This window comes from Balaenoptera acutorostrata, chromosome 6, assembly GCF_949987535.1.
Source record: "Balaenoptera acutorostrata chromosome 6, mBalAcu1.1, whole genome shotgun sequence".
Lineage (NCBI taxonomy): Eukaryota > Metazoa > Chordata > Mammalia > Artiodactyla > Balaenopteridae > Balaenoptera > Balaenoptera acutorostrata.
The window spans coordinates 28,893,213-28,909,333 of NC_080069.1; the positions used below are offsets into that span (position 1 = coordinate 28,893,213).

The 16,121-nt window shown below is 36.5% G+C and overlaps 1 protein-coding gene across 1 annotated transcript in view; it reads right to left on the reverse strand.

Moving 5' to 3' along the window:
- Positions 1-16,121, reverse strand: part of FBXW12 (F-box and WD repeat domain containing 12) — a 76,237-nt gene that overhangs the window by 26,707 nt on the left and 33,409 nt on the right. Inside the window, 2 exon segments of the mRNA XM_057548770.1 lie at positions 10,280-10,409; positions 12,927-13,012. Of these exon segments, the coding sequence (XP_057404753.1) occupies positions 10,370-10,409; positions 12,927-13,012 (126 nt within the window). The 3' untranslated portion in view covers positions 10,280-10,369.

Here is a 16,121-nt window from a genome sequence, read left to right on the forward strand (position 1 = left end):
GAAGAATGGGATACGACAAAACATGGTTAGAACTGATTAGGTCCAAGATGGCAGAAGGTTCAACTTCCAGTAGACCTTGAGCCTCATTATATGCTTATTGTAATACATTAGCATGCTAAGTGACACACCCACAGGTGCCATGACAGTTCCAAGGCTGACCATAAAAGGCCAAAAAGTGGGCAGTGGCCCATGGCATGGAAATCCCTCCCTCTTCCCCCAAACAGTTGGAATAATCCTCCCACTTGTTAGTCTATGAAATTACCCAGCCCATAAAACTAACAACCCCATACCTCGGGGCCACTCTCACTTTCTTAGATGGCCTGCATTCTGTCTGTTGAAGGTGTATCACTTTAGATAAACTCACTTTCACTTTACTATGGCTTGCTCTTGAATTCTTTCCTGCGTGAAGCCAGGCACCCTTTCTTGGCAGCCCATCCCAGGAACTCACCTGAGACCTGAGACATGACCATCTTCTTATGCCCTATTTTCCTGCAATACTACTGCATCTGGCCTCCATGGTTTCTGATGAGAAATCAGCTGTTAATATTATTGAGGATGAAAAAATTGAACTTCATCAAAATTAAAAACCTTTGTGCACCAAATGAGATTATCAAAAGGTGAAAAGATAACCTTATAGAATAGAAGAAAATATTTGCAAATCACATACCTGATAAGTGTTTGGTATCCAGAATATATAAATTACTTTCATAACTCAACAACAAAAAGCAACTCTATTAAAAAATGGGCAAAAGACTTGAATAGACATTTCTCCAACATGTAAACTGTTCAACATCATTAGTCATTAGGAAAATGAAAATTAAAACCACAATGAGATACCACTTCACACCCACTAGGATGGCTAAAATTTAAAAAAAAAGAAAGAAAAAAATAACAAGTGTTGGTAAGGATGTGCAGAAATTGGAACCTTTGTACATTGCTGTAGGCAGTATAAAATGGTTCAGTCATTGTGTAAAAACAGTTTGACAGTTCCTTGAAAAGTTAAAAACAGAACTCCATACAACCCAACAATTCCATTCATAACTATAGACTCAAACTAATTGTAGACAGGGGGTTAAACCAAAACCTGAGCACAGATCTTTACAGCAGTATTATTTATAATAGCCAAAAGATGGAAACAACCCAAATGTCCATCAACAGAGAAGTGGATAAACAAATTGTAATATATACATACAATGAAATGTTATTCAGCCATAAAAAGGAATGAAGTACTCATAAATGCTACAATGTGGGTGAATAGTTAAAAGGTAGCTAGGGCCTTCCCTGGTGGTGCAGTGGTTAAGAATCCACCTGCCGATGCAGGGACACGGGTTCGAGCTCTGGTGCAGGAAGATCCCACATGCCATGGATGCAACTAAGCCTGTGCACCACAACTACTGAAGCCCGCATGCCTAGAGCCCATGCTCCACAACAAGAGAAGCCACCACAATGAGAAGCCCGTGCATTGCAATGAAGAGTAGCCCCCACTCGCCACAACTAGAGAAAAGCCCATGCACAACAACAAAGACCCAATGCAGCCAAAAATAAAAATAAACAAAATAAATAAATAAATAAAAATAAAAGCTATGCTAAAGGAAAGAAGTCATACACAAAAGATGATGTAGTTTACAATTCCATTTATATGAAATAGCCATAGGTAAACATATAGACACAGAAGACGGATGGTTAGGAGGAGTTAGAATAGGGGAGAATGGAAGTGACTGTGCAGTGGGTATGTGGTGTTTTTTGAGGTGATGAAAATGTTTTGGAACTTATAGGTACTGGTTGCACAATATTGTGAATGCACTAAAGGAAACTGACACATGAGACCACATAGACTTAATTGATATTTATAGAGCATTCCATCCAAAAGCAGCAGGATACACATTCTTTTCAAGTGCACATGAAACATTCTCCAGGATAGATCACATGCTGGGCCACCAAGCAAGCCTTGGTAAATTTAAGAAAACTGAAATCATATCAAGCATCTTTACTGACCACAACACTATGAGGCTAGAAATCAACTATAAGCAAAAAAAACTGCAAAAAACACAAACAGGTGAAGGCTAAATGACATGCTAATAAACAACCAATGGATCACTGAAGAAATCAAAGAGGAAGTCAAAAAATACATAGAGACAAATGAAAATGAAAACATGATGATCCAAAACCTATGGGACACAGCAAAAGCAGTTCTAAGAGGGAAGCTTATAGTGATACAAACTTACCTCAGCAAACAAGAAAAATGTCAAATAAACAACCTTATGCTACAACTAAAGCAAGTAGAGAAAGAACAAACAAAACCCAAAGTTAGTACAAAGAAAGAAATCATAAAGGTCAGAGCAGATATAAATGAGACTAAAAAACAATAGAAAAGATTAATAAAACTAAAAGCTGGTTCTTTGAAAAGTTAAACAAACTGACAAATCTTTAGCCAGACCTATCAGGAAAAAAAGGGAGAGGGCCCAAATTCATAAAATTAGAAATGAAAAATACACAGAAGTACAAAGGACCATAAGACACTACTACAGGCAACTATTCAATATATGCCAATAAAATGGACAACCTAGAAGAAATGGACACATTCTTAGAAAGGTACAATCTCCCAAGACGGAACCAGGAAGAAATAGAAAATATGAACAGAGCAATTACCAGTAATAAAATTAAATCAGTAATTTAAAAACTCCCACCAAGCAAAAGTTCAGGACTAGATGGCTTCACAGGTGAATTTTACCAAACATTTAGAGAAGACTTCACAGATATCCTTCTGAACCTATTCCAAAAAATTGCAGAGGAAGAAACACTTCCCAACTCATTCTATCAGGCTACCGTCACCCTGATAGCAAAACCAGACAATGATATCACAAAAAAAGAAAATTACAAGCCCATATCACTGATGAACATAGATGCAAAAATCCTCAATGGAATACTAGCAAACCAACTCCAGCAATACATTAAAATGATGATACATCATGATCAAGTGGGATTTATCCCAGAGATTCAAAGATTTTTCAATATCCACAAATCAATCAATGTGATACACCACATTAACAAATTCAAGAACAAAACCCATATGATCATCTCAAAAGATGCAGAAAAAAATTGACAAAATTCAACAACCATTTATGATAAAAAACTCTTCAGAAAGTGGGCATAGAGGGAATATACCTCAACATAATAAAGGTCATATATGACAAACCCACAGCTAACATCATACTCAACAGTGAAAAACTGAAAGCATTCCCTCTAAGTTCAGGAACAAGACAAGGATGCCCACTCTCGCCAATTTTATTCAATATAGTATTGGAAGTCCTAGTCACAGCAATCAGAGAAGAAAAAGAAATAAAAGGAATCCAAATTGGAAAAGAAAAAGTAAAACTGTCACTGTTTGCAGATGACATGATGCTATACATAAAAAATCCTAAAGACGCTGCCAGAAAACTCCTAGACCTCAGTGGTAAAGTGCTGGATACAAAATTAATATACAAAAATCTGTTGCATTCCTATACACTAACAATAAAATACCAGAAAGAGAAATTAAGGAAACAATCCCATTTACTATTGCATCAAAAAGAATAAAATACCTAGGAATAAACCTACCTAAGGAGGCAAAAGACCTGTACTCCAAAAACTGTAAGATGCTGATGAAAGAAATTGAAGATGACACAAACAAATGGAAAGACCTACTGTTCTTGGATTGGAAGAATCAATATTGTTAAAATGACCATACTACCCAAGGAAAGCTACAGATTCAATGCAATCCCTATCACATTACCAATGGCATTTTTCACAGAACTAAAACAAAGAAATTTTTAACTTCTATGGAAACACAAAAGATCCTGAATAGCCAAAGCAATCTTGAGAAAGAAGAACAGAGCTGGAGGAATGACACTACCTGACTTCAGAAAAGCTACAGCAATCAAAACAGTATGGTACTGGCACAAAAAACAGACATATAGATCAATGGAACAGGATAGAAAGCCCGGAAATAAACCCATGCATTTATGATCAATTAATCTATGACATGGGAGGCAAGAATATACAGTGGAGAAAAGACAGTCTGTTCAACAAGAGGTGCTGGGAAAACTGGACAGCTACATGTAAAAGAATGAAATTAGAACATTCTCTTACACCATATACAAAAATAAGCTCAAAACAGATTAAAAACCTAAACATAAGACTGGATACTATAAAAGTCCTAGAGGAAAACATAGGCAGAACACTCTTTGACATAAAGCACAGCAATAATTTTTTAGATCCCTCTCCTAGAGGAATGGAAATAAAAGCTAAAAGAAATAAATGGGACCTAATTAAACTTAAAAGTTTTGCACAGCAAAGGAAACCATTAAATAAGTTCAGTGAAGTTGCAGGATAAAAAATCAACACAAAAATCAGATTTCTCTACACTAACAATGAACAATTTGAAAGATAATTGAGAAACAATTCCACTTACAATAAATAGCACCACAAATAGTAAAATATTTAGAAATACACCTAATTAAGGAGGTGAAGGACTAGTACACTGAAAACTATAAAATATTGATGAAGGAAATTAAAGAAGACACAAATAAATGGAAAGACATGCTATGTTCATGAATTGAAAAATTTAATGTTGTTAATAGGTAAATGCTTGCCAAAGAGATCTATAGATTTTATGCAATCCCTGTCAAAAACCCAACAGAGGTTTTTGCAGAAATAAAATTCATATGAAATCTCAAGGGACCCCAAATAGCCAAAAAAATCTTGAAAAAAGAAGACCAAAACTAGAGAAATCACCATCCCTGATTTCAAAATATACTAAAAAGTTACAATAATCAAAACAGTGTGGGGCTTCCCTGGTGGCACAGTGGTTGAGAATCTGCCTGCCAATGCAGGGGACACGGGTTCAAGCCCTGGACTGGGAAGATCCCACGTGCCGCAGAGCAACTGGCCCCGTGAGCCACGATTACTGAGCCTGAGCGTCTGGAGCCTGTGCTCCACAACAAGAGAGGCCATGATAGTGAGAGGCCCACGCACCACGATGAAGAGTGGTCCTCGCTTGCCACAACTAGAAGAAAGCCCTTGGCACAGTAACGAAGACCCAACACAGCCATAAATAAATTAATTAATTAAAAAAAACAAAACAAAACAGTGTGGTACTGGCATAAAGATATATAGATAGATAGATAGACAGATAGATAGACAGATAGATAGATAGATAGATAGATGGATATATATATGGAACAGAATAGACAACCCAGAAATAAACCCTCACATATGGGATCAAATGATTATTGACAAGAGTGCTGAGACCATTCAGTGAGGAAGGGCCAGTCTCAAGGACCCAAAAAGTTGGAGGACTCCACATTACCACATTTCAAAATATACCATAAAGCTACAGTAATGAAGATTCTGTGGTACTGACATAAGAATAGACATAGAGATAAATGAAATAGGATTAAGTGTCCAGAAAAAATTCATACATTTATGGTCAATTGGTTTTCAACAAGGGTGCCAAGAAAATTCAATGGGTAAATAGTGCTAAGAACAATTGAATAGCCACATGCAAAAGAATGAAGTTGGACCCTTATCTCACAACATACACACAAATTAATAGATCATAGGCATAAATGTAAGAAGTAAAACTATAAAGCTTTGAGAAAACAGATGTAAATCTTCAGATTGGGCAATGTTTTCATAAATATGACAACTAAAGCACAAGCAATCAAAGAAAAAAATTGATAAATTGTACTTCATCAAACAAAAGTAAAAGCTTTGGGTTTCAAAAGACACTATCAAGAAAGATAAAAGAAAATGCACACAATAGGAATATTTTTCAAATCCTGTATCTTAGGGATGTGTATCTGGAATATATAAAGAACTCTCTTAAAAATCAATAACAAATAAATAATCCAATTTAAAATGGGCTAAGGATCTGAGTAGACATTTCTCCAAAGAAGGTATACAAATGGCCAATAAGCACATGAAAAGATTCTCAACAACAGCAGACATTATGGAAATACAAATTTTATTCACATATTATTTATTTTTGGCTGCATTGGGTCTTCGTTGCTGTGTGCAGGCTTTCTCTAGTTGTGGCGAGCGGGGGCTACACTTCGTTGAGGTGCACGGGCTTCTCATTGTGGTGGCTTCTCGTTGCAGAGCACAGGCTCTAGGCACGCAGGCTTCAGTAGTTGTGGCACGCAGGCTCAGTAGTTGTGGCTCACAGGCTCCAGAGTGCAGGTTTAGTAGTTGTGATGCACAGGCTTAGTTGCTCTGTGGCATGTGGGATCTTCCCAGACCAAGGCTCGAACCCGTGTCCCCTGCATTGGCAGGCAGATTCTTAACCACTCTGCCACCAGGGAAGTCCCAAGGAAATAAAAAATTTAAAAACCAATGTGACACTGATGAACATAGATGCAAAAATCCTCAACAAAATACTAGCAAACAGGGCTTCCATGGTGGCACAGTGGTTGAGAATCTGCCTGCCAGTGCAGGAGACGTGGGTTCGAGCCCTGGTCTGGGAAGATCCCACATGATGGACAGCAACTAAGCCCATGTGCCACAACTAGTGAGCCTGCACTCTAGAGCCCGCGAGCCACAACTACTGAAGCCTGCACATCTAGAGCCTGTGCTCCACAACAAGAGAAGCCACCACACTGAGAAGCCCACGCACTGTAGCAAAAAGTAGACCCCCTCGCCACAACTAGAGAAAAGCCTGAGCACAGCAACAAGGACCCAACACATCCAAAAATAAATAAATTTATTAAAAAAAAATACTAGCAAACAGAATCCAACAGCACATTAAAAGGATCATACAGCATGATCAAGTGGGGTTTATCCCAGGAATGCAAGGATTCTTCAATATATGCAAATCAATCAATGTGATAAACCATATTAACAAATTGAAGGAGAAAAACCATATGATCACCTCAATAGATGCAGAAAAAGCTTTCGACAAAATTCAACACCCATTTATGATAAAAACCCTCCAGAAAGTAGGCATACAGGGAACTGACCTCAACATAATAAAGGCCATATATGACAAACCCACAGCCAACATCTTTCTCAGTGGTGAAAAACTGAAACCATTTCCTCTTAAGATCAGGAGAAAGACAAGGTTGTCCATTCTCACCACTATTATTCAACATAGTTTTGGAAGATTTAGCCACAGCAATCAGATACAAAAAAGAAATAAAAAGAATCCAAATCGGAAAAGAAGTAAAGCTGTCACTGTTTGCAGATGACATGATACTATACACAGAGAATCCTAAAGATGCTACCAGAAAACTACTAGAGCTAATCAATGAATTTGGTAAAGTAGAAGGATACAAAATTAATGCACAGAAATCTCTTGCATTCCTATACACTAATGATGAAAAATCTGAAAGACAAATTAAGGAAACACTCCCATTTACCACTGCAACAAAAAGAATAAAATACCTAGTAATAAACCTACCTAAGGAGACAAAAGACCTGTATGCAGAAAACTATAAGACACTGATTAAAGATGATACAAACAGATGGAGAGATATACCATGTTCTTGAAATGGAAGAATCAACATTGTGAAAATGACTATAATAACCAAAGCAATCTACAGATGCAAAGCAATCCCTATCAAACTACCAATGGCATTTTGCACAGAAGTAGAACAAAAAATTTCACAATTTGTATAAAAACACAAAAGACCCCAAATAGCCAAAGCAATCCTGAGAAAGAAAAACGGAGCTGGAGGAATCAGGCTCCTGGACTTCAGACTATACTACAAAGCTACAGTAATCAAGACAGTATGGTACTGGAACAAAAACAGAAATATAGATCAATGGAACAGGATGAAAAGCCCAGAGATAAATGCACACACCTATGGTCACCTTATTTTTGATAAAGGAGGCAAGAATATACAATGGAGAAAAGACAGCCTCTTCAATAAGTGGTGCTGGGAAAAATGGACAGCTACATGGAAAAGAATGAAATTAGAACACTCCCTAACACCATACACACAAAAAAAACTCAAAATGGATTAAAGACCTAAGTGTAAGGCCAGACACTATCAAAGTCTTAGAGGAAAACATAGGCAGAACACTCTATGACATAAATCACAGCAAGATCCTTTTTGACCCACCTCCTAGAGAAATGGAAATAAAAACCAAAGTAAACAAATGGGACCTAATGAAACTTAAAAACTTTTGCACAGCAAAGGAGACCATAATGAAGACGAAAAGACAACCCTCAGAATGGCAGAAAATATTTGCAAATGAAGCAACTGACAAAGGATTAATCTCCAAAATACACAAGCAGCTCATGCAGCTCAATAACAAAAAAACAAACAACCCAATCCAAAAATGGGTGGAAGACCTAAATAGACATTTCTCCAAAGAAGACATACAGATTGCCAACAAACACATGAAATGATGCTCAACATCACTAATCATTAGAGAAATGCAAATCAAAACTACAATGTGGTATCACCTCACACCGGTCAGAATGGCCATCATCAAAATATCTACAAACAATAAATGCTGGAGAGGGTGTGGAGACAAGGGAACCCTCTTGCACTATTGGTGGGAATGTAAATTGATACAGCCACTATGGAAAACAATATGGAGGTTCCTTAAAAGCCTAAAAATAGAACTACTATATGACTCAGCAATCCCACTACTGGGCATATACCCTGAGAAAACTATAATTCAAAAAGAGTCATGTATCACAATGTTCATTGCAGCTCCATTTACAATAGCCAGGACATGGAAGCAACCTAAGTGTCCATCGACAGATGAATGGATAAAGATGTGGCACATATATACAATGGAATATTACTCAGCCATAAAAAGAAACAAAACTGAGTTATTTGTAGTGAGGTGGATGGACCTAGAGTCTGTCATACAGAGTGAAGTAAGTCAGAAAGAGAAAAACAAATACTGTATGCTAACACATATATATGGAATCTAAAAAAAAAAAAAAAAAAGGTTCTGAAGAACCTAGAGGCAGGACAGGAATAAAGACGCAGACATAGAGAATGGACTTCAGGACAAGGGGAGGGGGAAGGGTAAGCTGGGACGAAGTCAGAGAGTGGCATGGACTTATATACACTACCAAATGTAAAATAGATAGCTAGTGGGAAGCAGCCGCACAGCACAGGGAGATCAGCTCAGTGCTTTGTGACCACCTAGAGGGGTGGGAGAGGGAGTGTGGGAGGCAGACGCAAGAGGGAGGAGATATGGGGATATATGTTTATGTATAGCTGATTCACCTTGTCATAAAGCAGAAACTAACACACCATTGTGAAGCAATTATACTCCAAAAAAGATGTTAAAAAAAAAAACCAATGTGATAGCACTTTACACGTATATGGATGGATATATTAAAAAGGCAGACAGTATCGAGTGTTGGCAAAAATTTGGAGAAATTGGAATCCTCATTCATTGGTAGTGGAAATGTAGAATAGTGCAGCCAACTTGGAAAGCATGAAGTTACCACATGACCCTGCAATTCCACTCTTATGTGTATACCCAAGATTATTTAAAACATCTGTCTACACAAAAACTTATTGAATGTTCATAGCAGCACTATTCACAATAATCAAAAAGTTAACCCAAATGTCCATCAACACATGAATGGATAAACAAATTGTGGTGTATACATACAATGGAATATTATTCAGCCCTAACAATAAGGGGGCTGGGGAGTAACTCCTCAGTGAGTATGGGGTTTTCTTTCGGGGCGATGAATATGTGATGAATGTTTTGATAGAGACAGTGTTTGCACAACATTGTGAAAATACTAAATGCTCCTGAATTGTTTGCTTTAAAATGGTTTGTTTTGTGTGAATTTTATGTAATGTTGTATGAATTTTACCTCAACTTTAAAAGTAAGAAAATGAAATAAAATTGTAATGTGTCACCAAAAAAATGAATAAATAGCCCTAAGCTTTAAAGAGAATATTGATGTTTAGGAACTTAAAATGGAATACTTTGTTTATCATAAACCACCACAAAAAAAGTGATCAGCAGTTTACACTGTAAGTATCAAACAGCTCATTGAAAGAATATATAAACAACTCTTGCAAATTAATGAAAAATAGGCAACATGGCAGAAAAATGGGAGAGTTGGACAAAAGTACAGATGAGTAACTCCTATCATGACATGGAGACTTACAATCTCAGATTCATAGCTCTAAAGGTATAGTAAAACATTCACAAGGGCAGTATAATTGCTATCATAAGGAAGATAATGTTTAACCTGAAGTATTTTTAATACTGAGGTTCAGTAGCATGGAAATAACAAATAAAAATATAATCTTACCTCACTAACCTGTTCTTCACCTCTTTATTTTTTTTATCTTCTCAAGTTCAGCAAGAAAAGCAGTTGTCATCATCACTCTCCTTCAGTACACTAATCATCCCTCAAAATAAAATGGTTATGGTTCAGGTAACTGTGGAAATAAAAAAAGAAAGATGTGTATTAACTTTTCTCTTTGAAAAAATCTCATGCAGTTTTACATATCTATGGTGGGCTGGATAAATTTGTATATGGCAGGAAGAAAAGTGGCTTCCCATTTGCACAGCCCAACCGAAGAAAGAATGTAAATTCCTAAAGAATTTCATGCATAATAATGACAATAAGACATAGAGTACATTTCCAAAATCATGACAAAGGCAGTATACAAATGAAATGGTTTGATTCAGGAAAATTATTAACAACCCTAAATTAAGGAAATTAAATAACAAACCTCATACCACATACCTATCCTATACTGTACTCTGTACTTCAGCACTTTCCAAAGTAAAAATAATTATATTTTTTAGGAATTCCAAGCAAGTATCATTAGAAACATAAAAGGCACGATACTCAGAAACAAGAGAATTCTTTCAAATGACCAATACTTAAAGCTTGTATAAACTGTTCACTTACTTTAGGTCAGCAAAATTCAAATTGCTTTACTAGAGCAGCCAATGAAGGGTCACATGGTGAGTTTTTCTATTTGGGAGAATGAAAACTAGTGATCTATATCAGAGTCCTGTGAATTGTTGACATTACTCCACCTGCAATTTCCTGAAACCCTAAGCCTGGGAAATATCCTTTCAGCTTAGTTCCTCAATGTCAGGGCTTCAGAAATGTGGCATCCACCAACTCTTGTGATTATTTCAAGTATGAAAAAAGAATTTAATAAATTATGTGCTGGAATTCAAAGCTCTGCATTTGTGGGGAAATCTAATTTCTTAAAGGATGACTTGAAGAAATACTTTGATATTGAGCAATTTTTAAACCTGTTAACATGAAAAGAATGTTTGTTTGGTAAAACAGCATCATCCTGATCGCAGGTGGCCTTGGCCTGTACCGGCTTGAAGCAGGAGTTCGGTTTCCAGGCAGAGATTGAGGTTGGGCAATGGCAGTGAGAGCGCTGAATCCTAGCCACCACACTGCCAGGGACCAGTGGCCAGTGACAAGTCCCTGGCCCGTCAGCTGTGTGGAAATGAATTTCCACATAGAGACGGAAAGTAGTGAAACAAGTAAAGTGTTTGTTAGGAGGAAAAGAGTACAGTACATGCGAATAGACACACAGGTGGGCTCAGAGAGAGAGTCGCTCCCTCGTGGTAGTTTGTATCACTTTTATGGGGCATTTCTTCTGGGTTTCCTTAGACCAATCATCTTGCTTTGCCTGGTTCTGAGTCTGTATTTGGTTTATCTCAGGGTCCTCCCATGTGTGCGTGCGCAGCTCTTAGCCAAGTTGGATTCTGGTGAAGAGGCCTATAGGTAGTTGACATCACTTACTATGGGGTGGCCCCCCCTCCCTTTTTGACCTCCATGGAGCCTTTCTGTGCATGTATAGTCAAGAAGGTCTCCTTGACTTCAAGAATGAGGAACATGTGGTCTTTTATCTCTTATCTGAGCAGGGCCCAACCTCCTCCATCACCCTGCTTTTATGGGGTTCCTGCTATTATGGAGTTCCTGTCCACAGGGGAGAAACTGTTCAGCCTGGGACCCATCTACCTCCTGCCTCAATCCCTGAGACAACTTGAAGCCTCAAAACCAACACCATCATTTTATTTTTACTTTAAAATGAAGTAAAATATTAATAATGGCTTAGAGTTGTATAATACAAAATGAGAATAAAAACAAATTTAGGTCACTTCTGAAAGTTGAAAGCCAACGCCTCTGTCTCTATACACACACACACTTTGTATATAAATATAAAATGTGACACAATTTTTCATAATAGAAGAAAAATTGGTGAGAATACATCTGTTAGAGGATTATCAGTATTGAGTATTTCCATAAGAATCTAATCAAACCAAGGCTTCTTTGACACAGAATTAATTTTTTGTTCTGGTAGGAAAGAATATCACTAGGATTAGAAAGCAAATATGATGTCCCATAAATTATTAATAGTTCATGAGTAAATAAATATATGTAATAAATTTCATGAAGACACCATTAACAATGCCATACAATCAGCCTAGTATGGTGTTTGTCATAAAGTTCCTTGCAAAAACATTGTTAAAGTTTATTAGCCATTATAGTCAAACAACCACAGTGTGTGAACTTCGGCATTTCTGAAAATATCCACAGGGTACCCATATCCTCAGTAATTAACCTCAGTGCAGGTTATGTCCTAATTCGGGGTGGCTTCCAGCATGTCCTGAGAGCAGAGGCTCACCCCATGGAGCCAGCTTGGGGCTTGCCAGCTTGGCATCTGTAAACCCAGCACACCTCCATCAGCCCCGAAATGGCTGCCAGCTTCCCTTGTGCTCTCTGGTCAGGGAGACTAAAAACCTTGAGATGCAATGGACTTCAGAGCTCCTCTAGCTCAGCACCTTGTTCAGGAAACTAAAAACAGGCCAAGATATTTTGGCAATTCGAAATCCACCTCTTCCAATTTCCCCTTGAGGATAGCCATCGTAATTTCAAAAAGTGGCGAATATGATCATTTATTTATGGTATTATATACCTGAAGAGGAATCTGTCCTTTTGTTTCTTCTGCAGTAGTGGACTCTCACTTTTCCAACTCCATCCTGAAATCACATCTGTGAAACCCTTCGGAGAAAAATTTGTAAAATGTTAGCCAACAGAAAAGGTATTATAGTAATTCACTTCTCACTGTAGTAATACTTCCAATCTGAAATCAGTTCTAAGAGGTCTCACAGGAGAACCATTAAACTGCTACCAGTCAGTTGTTCATTGGGCATTTCTATGAAGTCGAATTTCTAGGAATTGGAGATGCGGTGAAATGAACTATGGTACTACAGCTATCATTATCTCATGACCGTTATAAATAAAATCAACTTAAATGTGCCTTTACTAGTGTGAAACGTAGAAAAGTTGGCATTTTAAACGAAAGTATGTAACTTTCTGACAACAGTAATATCTGACTAAACAAAGTGCTCTATTTCCAGACCATACCAAATGCAAGGTTTACATCTTATTGCTGGAGTAGAAGGACTGAGCATCTGTATTATCATCTCTCATTCTTATGGGAGAAGGCAGGTCTCTAGTCGACCTTTTCTCCTCCCCCCCCCCCCATCTCAGGATCAAAAATTAAGTTTCCCTGTAGTTGTCACTGTCAATGCTGGAGAGAGTCATTTCAGTAAAATATAACCTTATTTTATTAAATGTTGAAAAAAGTAGCCCTGTGAAGAGAGCCAGAATCCATTCCACAAAATTTCTGCTTCTTCTGGTCTACTCATGAATTTCTTCCCTTGCCCAAGTAAGTCAAGAAATTCTTATGAAATTGCCCTGACACTAACAGAAGGAAAACTGGAAAATTCACAAATATGTGCACACTAACAACACACTCTTAAACAATGAATGGGCCAAAGAAAAGATCGCAAGAGAAGTTAGAAAATACCTTAAGACAAATGGAAACAAAAACATAAACATGCTATACCAAAACTTAATGGGATGCAGTGAGATAAATTCAGAGGGAAATTTATAGCTTTAAATGCCTACATTAAAAAATATCTCAAATCAGTCACCTAACTTTGCACCGTAAAGCACTAGAAAAAGAAGAGCAAACTAAACACAAAACTAGTACAAGGAAGGAAATAATAAATATTAGAGTGGAGATAAATAGAGAATAGAAAAACAAGAGGGAAAATAAATGAACCAAATTTATTTTAAAAGAGCAACAAAATTGACAAACCTTTAGCTAGAGTCACCAAAAAAGAGAAAAACTCAAATTACTAAAATCAGAAATGAAAGTGAGGAAATTACTACGGACCTTAGTACTAACGATAGCACTGAATTGTACTCTTAAAAATGGTTAACATGATGAATTTCATTTCATGTAAATTTTACCTTAGTAAAAAAGCCTGTATTTGTGTGGATTCATACCTGGACTCTCTGTTCTGTTCCATTGATCTACGGGTCTATCATCTCACCATTACCACACTGTCTTAATAACTGTGACTTTACAGTAAGTCTTAAAGTCAAATTTTTTTCTTTTCAAATTTATTTTGGTTACTCTAATTCCTATGACTTTCTATAAAGAGTTTAAAGTTAACTTGTCAATATATACAGTGAGTGATGCTGGGATTTTTATTGGAATTGTGTTAATCTATAGATCATTTTTTAAAGAATTGACATTTTAACTATATTGAGTCTTTCAATCCATGAGCATGATATATCTCTCCATTTATTTAGATTTTTTAGACATCCTTTGATTTCTTTCATTAGTTTTTTTTAGTTTTAAGTGTACAGCTCCTGCACGTTTGTTAGATTTATATCAAAGTATTTCCTTTTTTAAAAAGAAGCTATTGTAAATGGTATTTAAAAAACAGATTTGGTTTCCTATTTTTCATTAATATTATATAAATTACATTTTAATTTTTGTGCATTGACCTTTTATTATGCAACTTGGCTACAGTCACTTATTCATTCCAGTAGCTTTTAAAATAGATTCTGGAGATTTCTACTTTAACAATCATGTCATCCTTTCCAATCTCTAAGCTTTTTTCCCCTTGCTTTATCGCACTGGCTTGTCAACCAACCTATGGTGTTGAATAGGAGTGGTAAAAATATATATCTTTGCTTTGTTCTTGATCCTGGGGTAAAACATTAAATCTTTCACTACTAAGTATGATGTTAGCTATAGAATTTTTTTGTAGATGCTTTCTATTCCTAATTTACTAGAGTTTTAATGCTGAATGGATGTTGAATTTTTCAAGTTCTTTTCCTGTATCAATTGATATAATCATGTGGTTTTAATTATTTTAGTCCAGGGGTCAGCATACTGTGACTCACAGGCCAAATCCTGCCCATTGACTGTTTCTTTAGAGGCCACAAGCCAAAAAATGATTTTTTCACATGTTTAAAGTATTGTAAAAAGAAGAAGAATATGCTATAAAAACTGTATGTCACCCACAAAGCCTAAACTATTTACTATCTGGTTCTTTACTGAAAAACAATTGCCAAATCATCCTTTAGTTGATTAATATAGTGGATTGCATCAATGATCTCTGTCTGTTTAACTAGCTTTGCATCACAAGAAAACCCCCACTTGGTTGTGACGTATTATTCCTTTTATAAATTTCTGGATTTAATTTGCTATAATTTTATTAGAAAATTTTATGTCTATTTTCATAAGGGATATTGATTTGTAACTTTCTTACAAGGCCTTTTAAGGCTAATACTAGCCTCAGAAATGAGTTAGGAATCTCTCCTTTTCTATTTTTTAATTTGAAAATATTTTCTTAAGAAGCTCTATTTATTTTATATTCATAGGAAAATTGAGGAGACAGTATAAAAGTTACCCCCTGCCCCAACACACACACAGCTTCCCCCACTACCAATGTCTCATACCAGAGAGTACATTGGCAGGTTATTTGATAATCAACCTACATTGACACATCATTATCACCAAAAGTTCATCAAGGTTCACCCTGTGGGTTTTGACAAATGCATAATGACATGTATCACCATTATAGTATCATACAGAACAGCTACACTGCCCTAGAAATCCTCTGTGCTCCACAAATTTATTTATTCCTCCCTCCTTCTGAACCCCTGGAAACCACTGTTCTTTTTTACTGCCTGCATAATTTTACCTTATCTAGAATTTCATATATTGGAACCATACAGTGTGTAGCCATTTCAGATTGTCTTCTTTCACTTAGTAATAGGCATTTAAGTTTCTTCTATGTCTTTT